The 19,624-nt window shown below is 56.7% G+C and overlaps 1 protein-coding gene across 4 annotated transcripts in view; it reads right to left on the reverse strand.

Annotated features, from left to right (window-relative positions):
* Nucleotides 1–19,624, reverse strand: part of NF2 (neurofibromin 2) — a 70,855-nt gene that overhangs the window by 4,070 nt on the left and 47,161 nt on the right. Inside the window, exons 9-16 of one of the 4 annotated variants that reach the window (XM_018061008.1) lie at nt 18,638–18,712; nt 17,326–17,439; nt 14,679–14,801; nt 13,708–13,925; nt 13,063–13,168; nt 12,463–12,590; nt 10,237–10,402; nt 8,784–8,843 (exon numbers count right to left, since the gene is read on the reverse strand). In XM_018061008.1, coding sequence (XP_017916497.1) covers nt 8,808–8,843; nt 10,237–10,402; nt 12,463–12,590; nt 13,063–13,168; nt 13,708–13,925; nt 14,679–14,801; nt 17,326–17,439; nt 18,638–18,712 — 966 coding nt within the window. In that variant the 3' untranslated portion in view covers nt 8,784–8,807. The remainder of the gene's footprint in view (nt 1–8,783; nt 8,844–10,236; nt 10,403–12,462; nt 12,591–13,062; nt 13,169–13,707; nt 13,926–14,678; nt 14,802–17,325; nt 17,440–18,637; nt 18,713–19,624) is intronic. The other 3 variants (XM_018061009.1, XM_018061007.1, XM_018061010.1) reach the window with 3 other exon arrangements.

The raw sequence follows: 19,624 nt of genomic DNA on the forward strand, positions 1-19,624 counted from the left end.
GTGGAACCAATTTCTGAAGCCCTTTGGAAAGCCCAGCTCTAACGGGAATGCAGAGAGCTTTCATTTCTTTGCTGAGATGGAACTCCCTCTAGAAGGATGGGCTTCTCCCTAAACATAACAGCTGAGAAGGACCAGGAAGGACACGCTCAGTGATAATGGGAACCAGGATGCGGAAGAGAGAGCCGGAGAGCCGCTGGGACAAAAATCGTCCTGGGAGAGAACGAGCTGAAAGGGGTGGAAGCCTGTGTACCACTCAGGTTCCTCCAACATGCCCGGGGAGCTTCAGGTCAGCTCCTCTGGGGACAGGAGACCCGCAGGAGACACACTTTGCCCACACCCAGTCAGTCACAGGCCCAGCCAGACCGCCTGACCCAAAGCCCAGCCGGGCTGCTGAGCCGCGGGGTGGTCCTGATGGTCCCTTCCTCACAGGGTGATCAGAAGCGCCCGATGACACGCTACGGCTGGTGGTCTACGGGGGCACTAAGAGGAGATCACGTCTCTCCTCCCCCAGCTCTGGCTCCTGGCCTTCCAGGGATCAGGGAGCAGGGCAGAGCGCAGGTTAGAAGGGGTGCAGGCGAAGGGGAAAGGCTCATGGCCGCTGAGATGGGGCAAGCAGATGCCCCCGAGGAGGGGGGCCTGGCCACTTTCGCAGGCGGGGAGCCCGGCCTGTGCAGGCCTCCGAGAGCCTGCTGCCCGTTTGTACGACGGTGGCGCCAAGAATTCCTGGATTGTCTACACAAGCTGCGTGCCGGCTGTCCCCTCGAGGTGCCAGCACCAGACTCCAGCTACTCACTCCAGCATGAGCTTGTCAGTAGGTGAAGCCCTCTTTGGGTGGGCAGCACGCATCCCTGGACCCCAGCCCACACTAACCTCTTATCTCGCAAGAGCGGCAATTGAGCTGCAGTCCAAGGAGAGGTGTGGGGACAGACCCAACGCCCCAGCCATGCGGAAGCAGGGAGGCGCCCCGGACACACGGCCTCGGCAAGAAGACAGTACTGTGGCCTCTGGGCTGCTGGACGGACGGGTGGGGCCGCCAGACAGAGGTGGCCGACGTGGCCGCTGACACCAAGGGCCCTGGGATTCCAGCCCTGGCCCAGTCAGACCTGCCCCCATCGCTCCCCCTTTCTGCACAGCTCGTGTAAACGTAAATCCTGTGTGAGTCGCTCAGTCACTCCTCTGTCCGTGGGATTTCCCAGGCAAGAACCCTGGAGTGGTTTGCCATTTCCTTCACCAGGATCTTCCCCAACCAGGGATGGAACCCGGGTCTCCCACATTGCAGGGAAGATTCTTTACTGTCTGAGCCACAGGGAAGCCATGGTGGCTCCAATTCCCACAGGAAGCCCGTCATCAGAGGAAAATCCCGCACGAGCCGACTGGCGCCGCTGGAACCCTCCCAGTGGCCACGGCGGCCTCCGCCTGCCCCAACTCAGCAGCATCCTTCATCTCAGGCATCATGCCATGATCGTGGTCATGCTGGAGAGCAAGCTGGGGAGGCAGGCGGCAGGAAGGTCTGCAGGGAGAAGCCTGGGCTTCTTTCCTCCATGTGGGGACTCAAGCCCAGGGGCTGGGAGACACGCCCTTGGGGTCTGCCAGCCACGCTCCCAGCCCCTGGGCTTGAGATTACTCCCCTCACCTGTGGGATCCCTGACCGCCAGCTCTTTCTAGAAAGCTCCCTGACTGTCACACTGACCGTGCAGCCTCAGGCAGGATGCGTTCCTAACCAAGGAAGGGAAGCCCTAGTGGAAACGGCACACAGCCGGCCCTTTGTAGCATGAACTGCCCCTGTGGTCGTCTCCGTAGACTCCGGCAGACGGGCTCACAGAGGCCGGGATCCCAGCCACCGTCTCACCCCCCAAGGTGTACAAGCCACTCAGTGTTCCGCCCACCTTCCTGGCTCTCCGCCTAGCAGGCAAGGGACCACACAGGCGATGATCCGACCGAGGCCTTGCGTCCTGCCATGTCGCACAGGAGAGCTGAAGATCATCCCGTGAGCCTACCCCCAACCCTGCAGTCCCTTGGTGATCCAGCAACATGCATCATCACCCCCAGAGGGACTGCTCGGGGTGGGGGTGGGCAGCGCCTCCAGGACTGGGGCTAGAGGAGGACCCCCCCCATTTCAGTAGACAGAGGAGCAGAACGCCCTGGGGACGTGGACGGACACGGGCGGCCTCGAGCACACAGGCTGCCCCGTCCAGGACCGCGGGGTCCACTCCACCTTCTCTGAAGCCTTCTGAGGACGCGTGGCCTCAGCAGGTCCGCTCGCCGGCGCCCCGAGGATGACGGCTCCTCACCGGGCTCAGGGCTGACCGCGCCTCTCTTCCCGCTGTCTCCTGACACCTGATTCGGATCAGCCGTGTGAATAACGCAGGAGTTAAGTTCTCTCTCTCGACTGAGCCGGCTGTTCAAGCCTGTCACTAACCCAAGCTCCATTCTGAGCAGACAACTTCCTTTTCTCTGCCGGCTGCAGAGCGTGTTTTTCACTTTCAGGGGGCGCGTGTGTGTGCGTGTGTGCGTGCGTGTGCGCATGCGCATGTATGCGTGCGTGCGTGCGTGCGTGTGTTGCGGGGGGCGGGCGTCTGGTCCACCTGTGGCCTGGCCCCTTCTTCCTGCTCAGCCTTAACACACACAAGCCTGGCAGAGTCGCCTTCCTGCTCCTGCCCACCTCCCCATGGCACTGCCCGTTGTCTGTGACTGCCACTGGGATGGGCAAGGGCAGGACAGGGTGGGGGGGGTCACCTGGGTGGGGTCACCTGGCAGGGCCGAGACCTCTGCACACCACCCAAGCTGTGTGCAGTGTGACCGAACAGACACCTCCAACCAGTTAATAAATGAGTTCAGATCCGGGAGCCACATCTGTGCCCTTAAAAAGATGGGAGGTTGGCTCCCCTGGCCCTGGGAAGGACCTGGTAGCCAGCCACCTCTCCTGGACTCAGGCACGGGTAGAAAAGATAGGCTCAGGGGCCTCCAGCTCAATGGGCGAGGACTTCAGGCAGCCCTCTGCCACTGCCCGCTCCTGAGAGAGAGCCCCCCGAGGTCTAGAGACAGAAGCCCGGAGGCCTTGAGACAAGCACCAGGCTCAGAGGGGGCCGTCCCGCCCTGCAGGGAAGGCTTCCAGCTCTCAGCCTCCTCCAGCCTCATTCATTCCCAGGAGTGCCCCCTGCTGGAGGAACACAGCCCCCCAGCCTGGTGGCTGCCAGCGCCCTCCTCCCTGGCTCTCCTCTAAAAGTCCTTTTGGGGTGGGGGGGGGCATGGCGGGCACTGCTTCCCAAAGTGAAGGGAGAAGAACTAGATGTATTCCGGCACGGGGCCTGCAGCGGCGAGGCTGCCTGATTAAGGGTGAATTACACTTTCATCAGCGCATAGAGAAAACTGATTCACAAGGCCGCATTGTGATAATCCGGCTCCTAAAGAAAAGGGGGTGGCGTCGGGGGTGGGGGTGGGCAGGACACAGAGCCACTGGGGCGATCAGTGACAAGACAGCGAGAAGACGCTCTACAATTAAGCTGGGAGAGCAAAGCTAATCAGAGAGCCAGGGGCCCTCCAACTAGTCTCCGGGGCCTGGCCTCAATCCACTCATCCCTGCGGGTAAGAGAGAAAGGCGGTGGGGGTGGGTAGTGGGGGAGTCTTATTCATTTTAGACAAGGAGACCCACAAGGCTGAACCCGTTTCAGACACTAACCTAAGAACTCCAGGGGGCCAAGACCCTGCTCTTCCCATAAAAATGCAGGGGAATCGAAATGCAAGCCCTAAAATCATGTTACACTTTCTGTCCGTCACTACATATTGAGAACAGAGGAGCTGGGGGGCGGGGCAGGGACAGCACAGATGCAAAAGGACGAGCGGCTTCTCCACCACTGGGAGCAGGAAGGTGAACGGCAAGTCCAGAAGCAGCAGCGAATTCCCACATAATCTCTGGTTTGGGGTGTGATCAACATTCCCCTTCCGGAGAGAAGCTGAGGGGGCAGGGCCGGCGGAGGGGGATGGTGGCTGGGAACTGGCTGCATTAAGGGATTCTGTCATCTTGCTAGCTGACAGCTTGCACCCGAATGCCATCTGGTGATGTGTACAGGGGCAGAGAACTTGTCCACATGCTTATCCCGAAATGCAGGTGGGACGAGGGGCCAAGTCCACCACCATGAACAAATCCTGTTTGGCATCAGCTACTTTATCTGCTTCTGGGAGAAATCTGCCTGGGAAAACCCAGAGGGTGCCTTTGGTTTATGCATCCTTTAGGCTGAAAGGCGCCTGGAAACGCGCCTGCCGGCATCTCCGGCTGTCCGGGTGATGCTTGGCTTCTCCACCTGGAAAATGGACTAATCAGCCCGCTTCACCTCGCTGGGCACAGGGAGGCTGACATACGGGCACGGAGCGCTCGGCATGGGCACCTGGGGAAAACGGTGCAGACAGACCCATGTCTTTTCAAATCGCCAACATCAGAAGGGAAATCACGGCAGGGATCATCAGAAGAGAACCTCGCACCCGCAGAATGAGTTTACAGGCAGATTTGTCCCTCCTGTGGCTGTGGTGATGGATCAGGTGCTGGAGGGAAGTGGCATGGACGCGTAGGGTCCGTGCGGAGGGACCAGGTGAGATGTTTGACTCAAACATCAAATAAGGCCCACTGGTGCCCTCGGGCACTTCCAAACGGGGGCAAGATATCCTTGGAGGGCAAGGCAGGCTTTGTAGGCTCCTCGACACCTCCCACAGGGAATGGGCTCACCCAGGTAAAGCCTACCCGCCCAAGGGAGGGGCTGGATCGTGGTCTTTTGGCAAAGAGGCTGAGCCAAGTGGGTCCCTAGAGATGGGTCTGGGGGCACTGAGCGTGTCAACCACACCAGCAGCACAGCCTGTGAAGCGTCCCGCGTCCTGGCAGGCAATGCAGAGAGGCTGGCCGGTGGCTTTAGCCAGGAGGGATGCCTCTCACGCGAGTCCACCCTCGCCCTGGGGTTGATCATGCCCCTGGTATTTTAACTGCTGCACTTGACTCCCAGCCCTGCAGCTCCAGAGGGAGTCCCCGCAAATTGAAGATGTCACTGGTCTTTTATGTCTTCCTGATCTGAGAGCGGCAGCTGGGCTTCAGAGACGTGTTGAGGCTCCTCACTGCCACCTCCCCACCAGCAGAAACCACAGCAGGGCCTCGGTGGTTCGCACCACTTACGAAGGAAATAAGCTTTCTAAGCTCTCTGACCTCCAGGATTTCTCATCTGTCGACTGCCTTTGAGATCCTGTGCTTCTTCAGAGGGTACAAGACACGAGGACAAGCTTGCTGGCGCTCAGACCAGCCCAGAATGACGCCGTCCCTCGAGAAGGGGTGGGGTGAGGGGTGCGACCGCGGTGCCACCTCCACAGTGTGCTATGCAGCTAAATCGCACCCGGCCATCGCGCACCTCATCGGCCCGGTGGCTCTGAAGGCAAGAGGCTCAAGCCCCGGACACCGTTTCCCCCTCCCCCAGCCTCACTGCCGGACCCCACGCCCTCGTTCAGAAGACCCAGAGGCCAGGAACACGTGCCTCTGTTGCTCTCCTCTCCCATCCCCGCCACCCCGAGAACGCCATGGGTCTACGTTCCCAAGGGCAGCCTTTGATCGCTAGTGCCGCTCAGACTCGGATGCAAACGCCAAACCAGTTGTGCTGACTATCGATCGGGAGAAGATGCAAAGTGCAGCCAAGACCAGTGGGAGCAGAAAAATGCAGGTCGCACAGCACCATCGGCGTGGTTCGTTCTGGCTTTTTAAAAGCTTTCACCTCCCAACACGTGGAAGCTAAAGCACCACTGGATGCGCACGTCTCGCGCTGTCACGCAAGCGTGGCGCCTCCCAGCCCAGGCTCCCCGGCAGGTTTGCTTCTTTACGTAAGTTCAAGCCCTCGCTGAGTTTTTACACGGAACTGCGTGCCATGCTGTGCTCAGTCGTGTCCGACTCTTTGTGGCCCTGTGGACTGCAGCCGCCAGGCTCCTCTGTCCATGGGATTTCCCAGGCAAGAGTACTGGAGTGGGGTGCCATTTCCTTCTCCAGGGGATCTTCCCGACTCAGGGATGGAACCCGTGTCTCCTGTGCGAGTGCGTCTCCTGCGTCAGCAGATGGATTCTTTACCACTGCACCACTTAGGAAGCCCACAGGGAACTCACTGAATCCTCAAAAACGTCCTGAGGGGCATGAACTGGTTTATCCCCCTTTTATAGGTGGACACTGACTTCAGCAAAAGCTAAGTATTATAGAGGAAGGAAGTGGCAGCGCAGCTGGCCCCGGCGAGGCAGACTGGACTGCCTCTCTGCATTGCCACAGGAACATGGTAACCCCTGCCCCGGGCAAACCCTGGGAATTTAGCCTAAGTGTCACCAGCCCCAGAGGGTTCTGCTGAGACGGGTCAGACACAGGCCTTGAGGGGGAGGCGGAGAGCAAAGGGGGAGGAATACGGCCAAAGGGAGGGGAACCAGTCTTTCCTCGAAGGAATCTGTGATCAGAAGACACGGAAAATGAAACAAAACAAAATCAGTGCAGGCTGGTTTGAACCAAGATTAATGACGAGCTCCAGGACAGTGGAAACTCTTTGGTTAACTCCCGATCTGCGTTTCTCACCCTAGACTTTCTAGATGGAGCTGTGCCCTTGACAGGCTGGGTGCCCACATCTCAGAGCCTGCGGTGTTTCTCATCATCTAGGCTCACTCTCAGGGAAGGCGATGGCACCCCACTCCAGTACGCGTGCCTGGAAAATCCCATGGATGGAGGAGCCCGGGGGGCTGTAGTCCATGGGGTTGCGAAGAGTCGGACATGACTGAACGACTTTACTCTCACTTTTCACTTTCATGTATTGGAGAAGGAAATGGCAACCACTCCAGTGTTGTTGCCTGGAGAATCCCAGGGACGGGGGAGCCTGGTGGGCTGCCGTCTCTGAGGTCGCACAGAGTCAGACACGACTGCAGCGACTCAGCAGCAGCACCAGCAGGCTCACTCTGGCCCAGACCACGGCCCACGCACAAGGCCAGAGCCACCCCGGCGTAGCACGGGGCTGGCTGGCAGGCTTGGTCACTGGCTGCTGGAACCACCAAAGTCCAGAATGTGCCTCCCCTCCAACTTCATATGTAGCAAAAGCTACCACTGCTTGATCTGTCATGCTGAGATTAAGTCCAGCTGTGTTGAGAGCCAACTCCATTTTATTAACCCTCGATTAATCTGAATTCTGGGTTAACCGGAGCTTGCAGCCAGCCTACTTTGAAAACAAGTTCATATCAAGACATTAAAAAAAAAAAAAAAGGCATCTGTGCCTGTCCTAGGAGCAGTACACGTTTGACTACAAATCAAACCTCATTTGTCTGTAATCACAGCTCAGTGAGGACTGACGGTCAGAACCAGGCCCCTGAAGAACTGAAACGTTCTGAATCATTACAGAAAGAAGAGACGAAATCATCCCAAGGTAGAAGAGTACAGTCACAGAGAATATCTGACAGCCCAGACTGAAACAAAAAATGGGCTTTCCGTGGGCCCCTGTGCTCGCCACGGGGCCCAGGAAGCTACCGTGGGCCCACCCTGGGTGCTGTGCCACCTGGCCCACTCATTTCATGGTTCTCACTCCTGCCCAGCACAGAGCATGCACCGCTTGGAGACGGGGTGTTCCATGCCAGCACGTGGCGTGAAAGCTCGAGAAACAGGAGCCCGCTAAATAAAAGTGTCACACACAAATTGTGGTTCACGCCAGGGGTTCCTGGAACCACTGACAGATCGAATCCATCTTATAATGAGATCCATCTGGGACTTTAATAGCTAACCTCTCCCGCTTGGATGGCAACCACAAATAGGATCTCTCCTGTGCCAGATCGCACTTTTTGATACAAAGCTTCCAATGGGCTTGTTTTATTCTGGGAGCAGAAACCATGGTGAGGATAGCAAAGAACATGTCCACATGTGACCGCGGGTGTCGGCGGGCTCCCTGGCGTGGGTGATGCCGGGGTTCGGGCGAGGAGCAGGGGGAGAGTGCCATTTTACTATTGTATGCAATGAATTCTCTCCACTGCCTAGGCCTGTGGGGAGAATAATGAACTGTCACAGAAGGAAAGCAGCAATCATTCAATTAATTCACTTGGCGAGCGCTGACTGCCCATCGGCCAGGACTGCGCCGTCCCGACGGGAGTTCCTGCCGAGGCGGCCGTCAGCGCGCTCGCTGGTGGACAGACAGTCCGCTGAGCCTGACCGCGGCTCAGCCCCCTGTGCTGGCGGTTTGCTTTACTTGAAAAGAGAATAGATGTGGACAGAAACTGGGGGCTGGGAGGCGGCTCTAGAGGAAGGCAAAGTTGCACGGGCAGCTCTCCCCGCCCCACCCCGGTCCCCCGACCAGGAGCTGCAGGTGTGACCGCGGACGGGTTTTCAGAGGCTGTCCCCACATGAAAGGTCACGATCTCGAGTTAAAAAGACACCCAAACAGACCCCGTTCCCATGCCAGGGTTATTTATCGGAGGGGGACGCCACCAAGACGAAGGACTTGAGACACACCTGACCGGACAAGAAGCCATGACCTTCCCCAGCCCAACAACGACACACGTGAAGGAAGGACGGCCGGGCCGGCAGCCCCGGGACATGCTCTTCCGAACGAGGCGGCTCCCAGGGGCCTGGAGGTCGGCCTGGCCCCACGGGGGGGCACCTGCTTTCAGACTCAAGCATGCTGCGGCCAGGCCCCAGGTGCCGCCTGCCCCCCCCGGGAGGGCTGGGCGCGGCCCCGGGGACACAGACAGGCAAGCTCATGCAGGGGTTAGTACCACAGAGGGCGGTCCCATCACCACATACAGAGTACCTGGGCATAACCTACTGTGAGGGCTCAAATGCAGATAGGTCTTCTGCCTTGGGCTTGAGGCTAAACCAGCAAGATAAAAACGAAGAAAAACAGAAAACACACCCTGTGATATCGACAATGTCACGCGCCATTTGCAAAACGCTTTCAGCCCGGGTCTGAGGCTGCGACCGGTGACTCCACGCGTCTGTTTCTTACGGCTTGGAAACGGGGATCTCTACAGCGTTCAGCACCCCGGGGGCCGCGGGGCAGCTACATAAAGCCTGCGCCCGGGGCGGCGGGGGAGAGAGAGTGGAGTAGGGAGGGGTCCGAGTCAGCTCCTTGGAGGCCCCGCCGGCTCCCTGGCCAGCTGGTCCTTCCTCCTCTCTGCCCACAGGCTGAGGCCTCGCTCTAGCTCTAGTTTCAGACGTGGGTCCAGGAGGGAAAGCCGTTAAGTTACAGAAGCTGGGGGAAAGAGGAGCTTGGATGGTGGGGAGGTCTCTTCTTCCCAGCCATGCTATTAAAAGGAACTCTCTACTTGGTGCCAATGCTAACTGGAGTCAGGAGGAAGGATTCGGGACTCCCGATTGTCCCCCTGTGTGATGGCAGGTACACAGGGGGTTTTCAGATACAGCTTAACCACTGGAAATAGTCCTCCAACTGAGAGACGAATTTTAAAGGCTTGGGTAAAGGGTACAAAATTAAACACGTCTATCACCATCTAAGCTCACTGAAGAGCCTTGTCGTACTGACCCCCGTGTGACAGGTGTTCCTGGCTCTAGGGGAAAGTGTCAGGAGCTGATGTCACCTGGAGGGAGAGGACCTTTCTGCTCTGCCCAGCAGAAGACAAGTATACTCTTGGGCTGACAGTGTGGGAATCAGCTTCCTCCCAAGGGCTGAAAGCCCGAAACATCATGGAGAAAAAGACACGAAACTTGTTAGCAACATAAATGGGAGTCTCATCTTTTAAAACATTAAGGTTCTTCCAGACATTTCTTTTCAAGTCTGGACGAAAGCTTAACATTCAGAATTTGGTTCTGAATCAAGAACGGAATTTTACAGTCCTATGCCGCTTAGACACACAAAAAGCTGAGAGGGAGAGGCCAGTCTCGACAGCCTCCCTTTCATTTTGCTTTCTCATTAAGTAAGGTAGCTCCCTGGGCAGAACTCCCCTTGGCTTGAAAGACAGAATTGCTTTACTGCTAAATGATGGATCAAAACCTGTCCTGTAACCATGAGATTCATTTCATCAGAGCTCTTAACACAAGCTCCCCTTCCATCAGGCCAATGGGTTCACAGTCATCAGCAGAGTAACTTCCCTTCCTGGCGTGAGTCAAAAAAAAAAATTCCCTCAACTAAGTACATGTTAAAAAAAAACCACGACACCGGTGTGACGTCTCGGCTGCCGAGGGAGCCAGATGCCGAGCCCACCCTTGGTGATGGCCATCCTGAGCGCAGAAGTCGGGCGGCCCGGTACCTTTTTGATGGTGCTGTGCTTGCTGCCGCCGCCACCCCGGTCGGAGCTCTCGCTGTGCAGCATGTCCAAGGCCGTCTCCCGCTCCTTGAGTCTCAAGGCCTCGATCTCGGTCTTGAGCTCGTTGAGCTGCTCCTGCAGGTGCTTGCTCTTCTCCATGTATTCCACCCTGCCGGCGAGAGGACAAGCGTGTCACGGGGCTGGCAGAGGGCGAGACCCGCTGTGGCTCGGAGGCCACAGACCCACGAGCTGCTCGCCCGGGGACCCGGAGCCTGAGCGAGGGGGTTCAGGTCCCTGCTCAGCCCTCCACGGGCCGGTCCCTTAACTGCTCTGCATCTGTTTCTCGTCCATGAAGCAGGGATGATGATCACAGAGCCGAGGTCAGGATTAAGCAGAAGGGGGCGGAGGATAGCCTCAGTAAGCTGTCCTACTGGTGGTAACGGCTAACAGAGAGCTTCTAAGTTCTGTCCAAGAAACAACACGAGAAGCCAGCCTCCCAGAATCAAGAACAATGTCCTCGTCTCAAAACGGAAGTTGCCCAGTCACGTCCGACTCTTTGTGACCCCATGGACAGTATAACCTACCAGGTTCCTCTTTCCATGGGATTTTCCAGGCAAGAACACTGGAGTGGGTTGCCTTCTCCTTCTCCAGGGGATCTCCCAGACCCAGGGATCCAACCTGGGTCTCCTGCATTGCAGGCAGACGCTTTACTGTCTGAGCCACCAGGGAAGCCAAGCTCTTCTTGGAGAAGTGACTCCATTCTGGTGGACCTCTCGGACAGGCTGTGGCCCCATCCCTACTTGCTCTGGGCCATCATCTCCTAACGACAACAGATGCTCACACAGCCAACACCGGAAAGAGAAAGACGCCCGCCACCATCTGCAGGCAGACACGCTGTGAGGGAGGCCACTCTCGGGGTGTCTGACCGTCTGGGCGTGGCCAGGCAGACTGGGCCCTCCCAGACCCAAGGGGACATTCTGCAGGGGTTCCCAAGGCTGGTTATGGACTCTGCCCAGATGCTCATGGGGACTGAGTAAGGAAACATAAACTGTAAAAGAGCAGGGCACGGACAGGACACAGCTCACCCCCATCGCGACCAGGTAACGCTGAACATGCCTAGGATGCGGAGAAGGGGGAGGGGAACTCACGCCGCGGGTGCCACAGTCAGACACTGGGGCCGTCTGTCCTCAGGACACACTGCCCGGCCTGGGGCTGCCCGTGCTGGGCACCAAGCCGGTTACCTGAGGACACCGAGCAAGGTGAAGGTGCTTGCCCTGCAGAGTCAGGTGGGCGAGGGGCTGAACCACTGATTTGTCCCTCATCTACAGTGAGGGGCTGGGTGACCTCCTAGGCACTCTAAGTCTGGGCTCCTGTTGATAACAGGAACACTAGGCCTGCCTCTAAAGTCAGTTGGTAGCGATGAAATGAAATGAATGCTAAAGAACTGTGTCACCAGGCGCCCCACGCCAGGTAGCTGCTGTGACAGTCCCCTGGCCGGGGTGGCACGGCTGGCTGATTTACCTACGGCTCAGAGCAGGGGACCCTGGTTAGATGTCCTTTGTAGGGGGGAGGTTCCCTTCCATCTCAGGGCCATGGCCCCCGACCATAAAGTAAACAAGGAGGTCCGCTCAGGGCGGGCTGAGCTTGGCCTCCAGAGAACACAGCTAGGAAACATGTTCCACCGCCAGGTCAGAGCACGACCACCACTTGAACAGGGTCTGACTGGCTGGGAGACCCCCAACAACCAGTCCTAGACTGTGGGTGAGCTCGGAAGCCACTGTAAACTCCGGGTCACCCATCAGGTGTCATTTTCATCCTGGAAGACTGCATGCTGGTCTATCGCCCTTCATTTCCAATCAGGAAGCTCCTCTTCCAGTGGGCAACTGCGAACGTATTAGTCGCTCAGTCGTGTCCAAGTCTTTGTGACCCTGTGGACTGTAGCCCGTCGGGCTCCTCTGTCCACGGGATTCTCCAGGCCGGAATACTGGAGTGGGTAGCCATGCCCTTCTCCAGGGGGTCTTCCCGACCCAGGGATCGAACCCAGGTCTCCTGTGCTGCAGGTGGATTCTTTACTGTCTGAGCCACGAGGGAAGCCCACAAAGAGGGGAGCAGCCGGGAGAGACAGGCAAGAGTGCTGCCAGTGTCCGGTGGGCAAGGACAGAGCAAACCTTCCTGGGGTCAGGGACAGGCTGCCCACGTGGGGCCCCAGGGAGGCCAGGGACTCCGTACTTCTCTTTCTCTATCTCCATGGAAAGCCGCTTCATGTCGGTGTCCTTGAAGTCGAAAGACAGGCTGTCGCCGACGAGGTTGAAGCTTGCCATGTCGGGAGGCAGTGGCGCTGGCAGTGGGTTCATGGGCTGTGAAGGAGAAACCTGATCATCAGAAGGGTTGGTTCCCCAAGAACGGAGGGCACCGCTGTGTCACCCGCTGACCCTCCAGAGGGCACAGAGGCCCTGGGCCCAGCGCGCCCACCCCTAAAGCGGATGGAGGTGAGGCAGCGAGACTGGACGACTTTATCCTCCCAGATCAGAGGGTCACCTGAAATGCAGCCCCAACAGACCTCTCCCACTGCCTGCCCCACAAGGCTGCAAGCGGTACTGTTTACTACTCTTTGGGGCCACTCTTTTGTACTTCCTGCTCTGTCCCTCTGCTTAAACCATGTTGCTTCCCTACACACCACGCTTTCGAGGCCCTAGAATGTTCTCCACTGCTCACTCTGCCGTGCATTTGCTTAACAGTCGCCCCGGGGGCCCCGCCAGGGAACCTGAGGGCTGGGAGGCTGGGGAACCGATGAGGCTGGAAGCAGGGTGGCTGGCAGCCCAGGCTCACCGGGTACGTGGGCTTGGTGGTGATTTCCAGCAGCTTCTGCTTGGCCCTTCGCTCTGCCTCCCGGGCTTCCTGCAGGTCCTGCTTCAGCTGATCGGCCTCCTTGGCCCTGCAAGGAGAGGAGGGGCCGTCAGCTCCACAGAAGACACAGGAGGAGCTGGAGGTACGTGAAAGTGGAACCCCTCTAGGAAGTTCAGACTAGGAATGAGCCAGTGTTCATCTGATGGCCGTGGGACAAGGACAACCCAGAGCCTTGAATCGTCTTTGCAAATCACAGACCACGGTTCTATCCTTGGACCTGGCCGTGAGCCAGGGTGGCCTGTCCAGCCCCACTCCCGCCTATAGAGCATGGTGAATGCTGCTGTCTCCCCAAGCGCCTCTCGAAAAAAAAAAGGAGAAGCAGCATATTGTGTAAGAAAAGTCTCATGTCTCCTCAGCTAAAAGCAGCCTGTGAATAAGCTTGGCAGTTTTCCTGCAAACACAACCGTCCAAGGGACAGGGGCTTGGTGCAAAGGCACGTCTGGACTGCGGTCCACAGATCCAGAGAACAGCATCTCTGCGCCCGCCTGGCTCCAGCCCCTCTGGCCGTGCGGGAAGGGGCCTCTGGCTGGCCTAGGAGATGGACTGGCGGTGGGGGCACCCGCTCACCTCCTCTCTGACTCCTCGGCCATCTTCAGCGCCAGCACCTCGGCCTCCAGCACCTTCTGCTCCATCAGGCGCTTCTCCTCCTCCGTCCGGATAGCCGTGGCCTTGATGCGCTGCATCTCCTGCTCGGCCTCTGCCGCCTTCTGGGCCAGGAGCTTTGCCTCCTCCTCTGTGATCTGGGCCTTTTCGGCCAACAGGTCAGCTGTCTCCTCGGACCGCATCTGCAGAGAGGAGCGCAGTTCAGCGGAAAAATGGGGGGGTCCCATTCCTGTCCTCCCACCCTGCTCAGGTCTCAGACACCCAGGTCAGCAAGAATCAGTGTCTTGGACATCCTGGGGCCCTGCTGGTCCCCAAGCCACACCCTTCAACTGCTGAGAAGGTCCTTCAGGGGGTCCATCTTTGGGGGCCCGTTTGAGCTGAGGCTACACTTTATGAGGGAGAAAACCAGCTTAACTCTGTCCTTCTCTCTCTTTAAATAAGGGGTTCGAAAGCGGGGCGACTGTGCCCTCATGGGACACATCACAGTGTCTAGAAATGAATTTGTTTGTCACAAATGGGGAATCCAGCAGATAGAGGCCAGGGACATGGCCAACCAGCCCTCAGTGGACAGGACAGCCCCCATGAGGGGACCACCTGGCCAGATGAGCGGGGGGCCGAGGCTGAGATACCCCGGGGAAAGGTGACCCACGGTAAGTGAAGTTTGCCTGTCCTGGGAGGCTGAACTCAGCCTAAGTCTGCTCCTGCAAACATAGGTGGAAAGAAAGCAATGTTTGTTTTAAGCCGAAACGTGAAAGCAAGTGGCTACTCCATGGTCTTTGGGGCTTGACCCCGAGCCCGAGGGAGGCCTCCTGGGACCCGGCCCCGCGGGCGTCACCAGGGCTTTTTAAGCCGAGACGTCACAGCGCGTGGCACGCCGTGGTCTTTGGACCCCGACCCCGAGGGGGGCCTCCCGGGATTCGGCCCGCGGGTGTCACCAGGGCTTCGTTGGCCATCGTCGCCTCTTCCTTCATCTGCAGCAGCCGCCTCTCCAGCTCGTCCCGCGTGCGCTCAGCCTCCTCTCGCATCTGCTTCTCCCGAGCGAGGCGCTGCCGTTCCATCTGCGGGGGAGGTGTGGCCACTGGTCACAGGGGCCCACGACCTGCGGACACCCAGTGCCAGGGTCTCCCTCTGAGGACCCTTTTCCTCCCTGCAGTTTAGGGACCCAGCGTGACTCCCCTCGCCCACCAGCCTCCGTCCTTCTGAACCAGCTTGTCGAGTGCCAAGCCATGCTCCTTGAAAAATCACCAAGTGGTAAATGAACAAGCAGCGGAATGCCGAGCCAGCCTCCCCTGGGATGGACGGGCGCGTTCGTGCATGGTGGGTGTGGAAGCAGCTACTTGGCCAAAGCAGCCCTTGTGCAGGGAGGCCCTGGTGGCCCTGCTCTGTGGCTCAAAGGATGCGATACAGGCTCCTCCCAAGGGGCAGCGGCAGAGACAGACTGCGTTCTCCCCTGCACCCACAGACCCCTCCCACACCCCTAGTCTCATCAGCAACGGCTCCACTCTCGCCTCTGACCCTCGGCGGTGACGTCGTCCGTGTGATGCATCAACAGCTCGCACATTATACTTTACAGGGGAGGCGGCAGCAGCCGAGGTACAGACCCCACAGCCTCATGCAGAGGCAATTCCCCAGCCAGGCCTGCGACAGGAAGGAGCCAGGAGGGGACGGGCCCGCTCCTCGCGGCACCAGCACTAAGCCACCACTGCCGCCTCCCTGGCCTTCTGGATCGCTGAATTAATTAGGCCACATGCCGAGCTTAATAAGGGGAACAAGAAGAGGACAAGTGCTATTCTCTGTGATCTTAGGGCCCTAGCTGAGTTCAGAAAGCAGGAGCCAGAAGTGACCACTGCACTATTTTCTTCCTTAAATAATTAAAGCACATCTAATGACTTATTTCTTGCTTTAACCTTTTCCTCAACTCAAGATTTCTAAGACTGCTGCTTTTTCTAAATACTAAGCAAAAAAAAAAAAAAAAAGGCATTGGGCATCGAAGGAATAATGCAAAGACAAGCAATAAAATCCTATAAATTCTTCTCCAATTTTCCTCTTCCAGGTCAATGAAAAGCTTGGCCAATTTGTTCTCGATTTCTACCATGTGAGAATTTCCATTATGTGGATGACTAGACCCCCATTATCATCTGCTTGAAAAATGCCTCCAATCCCTTCTGCTCCCAGCACTGCACCTTCCCTGAGACCTCCACCTCAATCATAAGGAATGTCCCCGTTTGCAAAGTGGTTTCAGCCACAAAGACCCGCAGGTACAGTGTGTCCTTTGATCTGAGACACGGAAGACAGATCCTCAGCTCCACTTGACAGATGAGAAAATGGAGGCCTGGCAGGTTAAGTCATTCATTGGGGTCTCAGACTAAGTCCCATGTGTGGCACCAAGGTCAACGTCTGTCCTGCTGGGCCACGGAGCCCCTGACCTGCGGCTGCCAGATGTCAGGAACGTGCGTCTGCCGTCCTCCCAGCAGTGTGGGTCAGGGGTGTGTTCAGTTACTCTCTGCACAGCCTGGAGGCTTACACGCTTCCTTGCCCTGTTCAGATCTCTCGCTTCTAAGCTCTGCTCTGCCCATAAGGAGGGTAGAGAGGGATCTTTTTGAAGTTGCCTCTATGACCCTGCGCTGGCCCACAAGCATTTCTTGTCCAACAAAACCCATTCCACTGCCCTCCCCCACCCCACCTTGCACACACACACTCAAAGCATCCCAGTGAGTATGTCTATGGCCTGACGTCTCAAGAGAGCAAAGAGATGGAGAGCTGGGAGCACAACGGATCCAACTGGGCGTTTTGTCCTAAATCCCAGGGCTGGGAGCCAGCCTCTTTGGAGGATCCGAAGTTGAGAGCTACACACAGACTAATCATCACCCTCCGAGCCTGCAAGTCCGAGGGCAGCTGATTGCAGCTGCCGTTCCTCTGTCTGGTGGTTCATCCACAACCACGACTGACATTTGCAGCAGCGAGGCTGACATAAGCCGTGTGGGTTTCGGTGAGTCAGAAAGGTCTATGAGCGGAAAACAATGGTGCGGATGGTCCAGGCTGATGATAACGGATGCTAATGGAGGCTCCCGGCACCTCCCACTGTGGCCGCTGCGCTGCCCGGCCTGACCTGCAGCGGGGAAGTGCGGCCGGGGTCTAATTAGCATTCTATCAGCGGGCTGCTGGGTGCACCCTGTATTCCATCACCAGCTAATTAGAAAAGAAAAAGTCTGGGCACAGGAGACGGGCAGGCAGAAAGAACGAAAGCTTAGCTGCACGGACCAGAGACGGATGGATGGGTAGATGGATGGATAGAGAGATAGACGGATAGATGCGTGTGGGCTTGGCTATCTCTGCCCGAACTTGTGCTGACCACGCTTCACGCACTCCACTGGAGAAGTAACCAGGGACGTGTCTTTGAGATACCCTGTTACAGTTTACTCCTCATTTCCAGAGCTGACGTCCCACCATCATTTCATCGGCCAGAAAGATCCAACAGGGGCAACATGAGAGCAGGCACTTTCATGATCAGAGCTCGGCCACCCCTGACCTCCGGGCCGAGGCCCCCACGGGGCGACAGCAGCAGCGCCAACACGCGCTCACCTGCTTCCTAGCCTTCTCCTCCCTGGCCTGGGCTTTCATCTGCTGGACTTCCAAAGAATCGGCCTTCCTTCTCCTCATAAACAGGTCGTGATTCCCAATACACAGCTGCAGAATCTGCGGCCAGGAAAGCAGGGGACGTGTGAATACCCGTGGACAAGGGCTGCGTGCAGGGCTACACGGAGACGTGCTCTGAACTCCTGGGCAGCGACTGGCCGTGCACACCAGTGGGCAGGCACAGACGCAGAAAGCACTTGACTGCCTACTAACAGGAGCGTGGAGGGAAAAAACATACATCACACAATATACGATGGAGTACTGTACAGCAGTGAAGTATGCGGTCAGTTACTCAGGACCATATTTTTAAGCATCAACATGGATAAATCTCAAAAAAAAAAAAAAGGTAAAAAAAGGCAAGTAACAGAGGAATACAGTTGACAGCACATATATACATTTCAAGAACATATAAAATTTGCTAGTATCCTTGTTTTGCCATACGTGAAATAAAAGTTCTTGAATATCGGGGGGGTGGTACTTAGCACACAGCTGAGAACATTGGTCACCCTTGGGGAGCAGAGGGCTGGTGGGGTGCCAGTGTGGGAGGGGGTTCCCACAGTGATGGGAGTGTGCTGTTTTTCTTTTTTGTTCTGCCAGACTGCATGGTGGGTGGAACTTCGCCAACCAGAGACTGAACCCATGTCTCCTGCAGTGAAAGCACAGAGCCTCAGTCAACCACTGGGTCACCAGGGAAGTCTGGGAGCGTGGCACTTCTTAAAGCTGGGTGGTGGCTAAGTAGTTGTTTATTCCTGTCATTCTTTATTTCTCATAGATACATTATACTTATCCTTTCATATGTATGAAGTACTTTAATAAAAATAACTTAAAAAAAGTTCCTCATCACAAAATGTAGATTTGACTTTTTGCTGGTGGTGGTTTAGTGACCAAGTCATGTCCAACTCTTGGGACCCCATGGACTGTAGCCCATCAGCTCTTCTGTCCATGGGATTTTCCAGGCAAGAATACTTAGGTGGGTATTTGCCATTTCCTTCTCCATGGGATCTTTCCAACCCATGGATAGAATCCAAGTCTTCTGCGTTACAGGCAGATTCTTTACCAGCTGAGCCACCGGGGAAACCTGTAAGTGTGACCTTCTGGTGAAGCTGGAGAAAAGTCTTTCAAGGCTGATCAGGAAAGCACATACCAAGCGGGTTATCATTTTACACCTCACAACATGTCGCTCTGATACTGGTTCAAAAAAGGCTTTCAGTTTCGCAGAAAAACTACAGTCCATAATAAACCCAGGATCTTAACTTACCAGCTTATTGACACGAAGCTTTGAGGAGTTAAATTTGAAGACATCGATTTTCTTATCCAAAGGCTTAATGGTAAACTGAAAGGAAAATGCAGAAAACAGCTTCAGTTTCCGACAGCCTAGAGCGCTACCACCAACCGGGCAATTCCACAAAGGTGGCGACCCCCTGGCAAAGATCCTTGTCCCAGGACGTTCAGGATCCTGGAAGCTGGGTTCTTAGCACCACCTTGGGCTTGGAAACTTGAAGTTAAACTCTAGGTGGGCCCGACCTTGAGGCCAATGCTGGACGGGCCACCCCGGAGTCTAAGGCAGCCTTCAGGAGGCTCTCAGCCTGGCCAGAACTAAACCAACCACAGTCAACGGCTCGACAGGTCACATCAATCATCACTGCCTCACTGGGTGGCACAGATCTCAAATCCTCAGAGTAGGAGGGACATGCTGCTCTTAGACAAAGAACATGACAGAGAAGCTAAAAGGTAGGAGGGAGGGGCATTCTGGACAGGGCGAGTAATAGAAATAAAGCAGAGATGGGGAAATGAGCTCCGTGTGGGAATGTGTGTGCATGTGTGTGTATGTGGTGTGTGCGTGTGAGAGAGAGAGACACAGCATTAGCTCTTCGATGACCAAGAGAAAACCATGGGAGGGGCTTCCCTAGTGGCTCAGTGGTAGAGAACCCGCCTGCCAATGCAGGAGACACGGGTTCGATCCCTGATCTGGGAAGATTGCACACGCCCTGAAGTGACTAAACCCGCGCGTCACAACCATTGAATCTGTGTTCTAGAGCCTGGGAGCCGTAAGTCCTGAGCCCACACGGCACAGCTACTGAAGCCGGCGTGCCCTAAAGCCCGCGCTCCCCAACAAGAAAGAAACGCCGCTGCAATGAGAAGCCTGCGCACCTCAACCAGAGAGCAGCACCTGCTCCAGAAACGGAGGAAAGCCTGTGCTGCGATGAGACCCAGCACAGCCAAACAGATAAATGAAGTTATAGGT

The sequence above is a fragment of the Capra hircus genome, chromosome 17 (assembly GCF_001704415.2).
Source record: "Capra hircus breed San Clemente chromosome 17, ASM170441v1, whole genome shotgun sequence".
Classification (NCBI taxonomy): Eukaryota; Metazoa; Chordata; class Mammalia; order Artiodactyla; family Bovidae; genus Capra; species Capra hircus.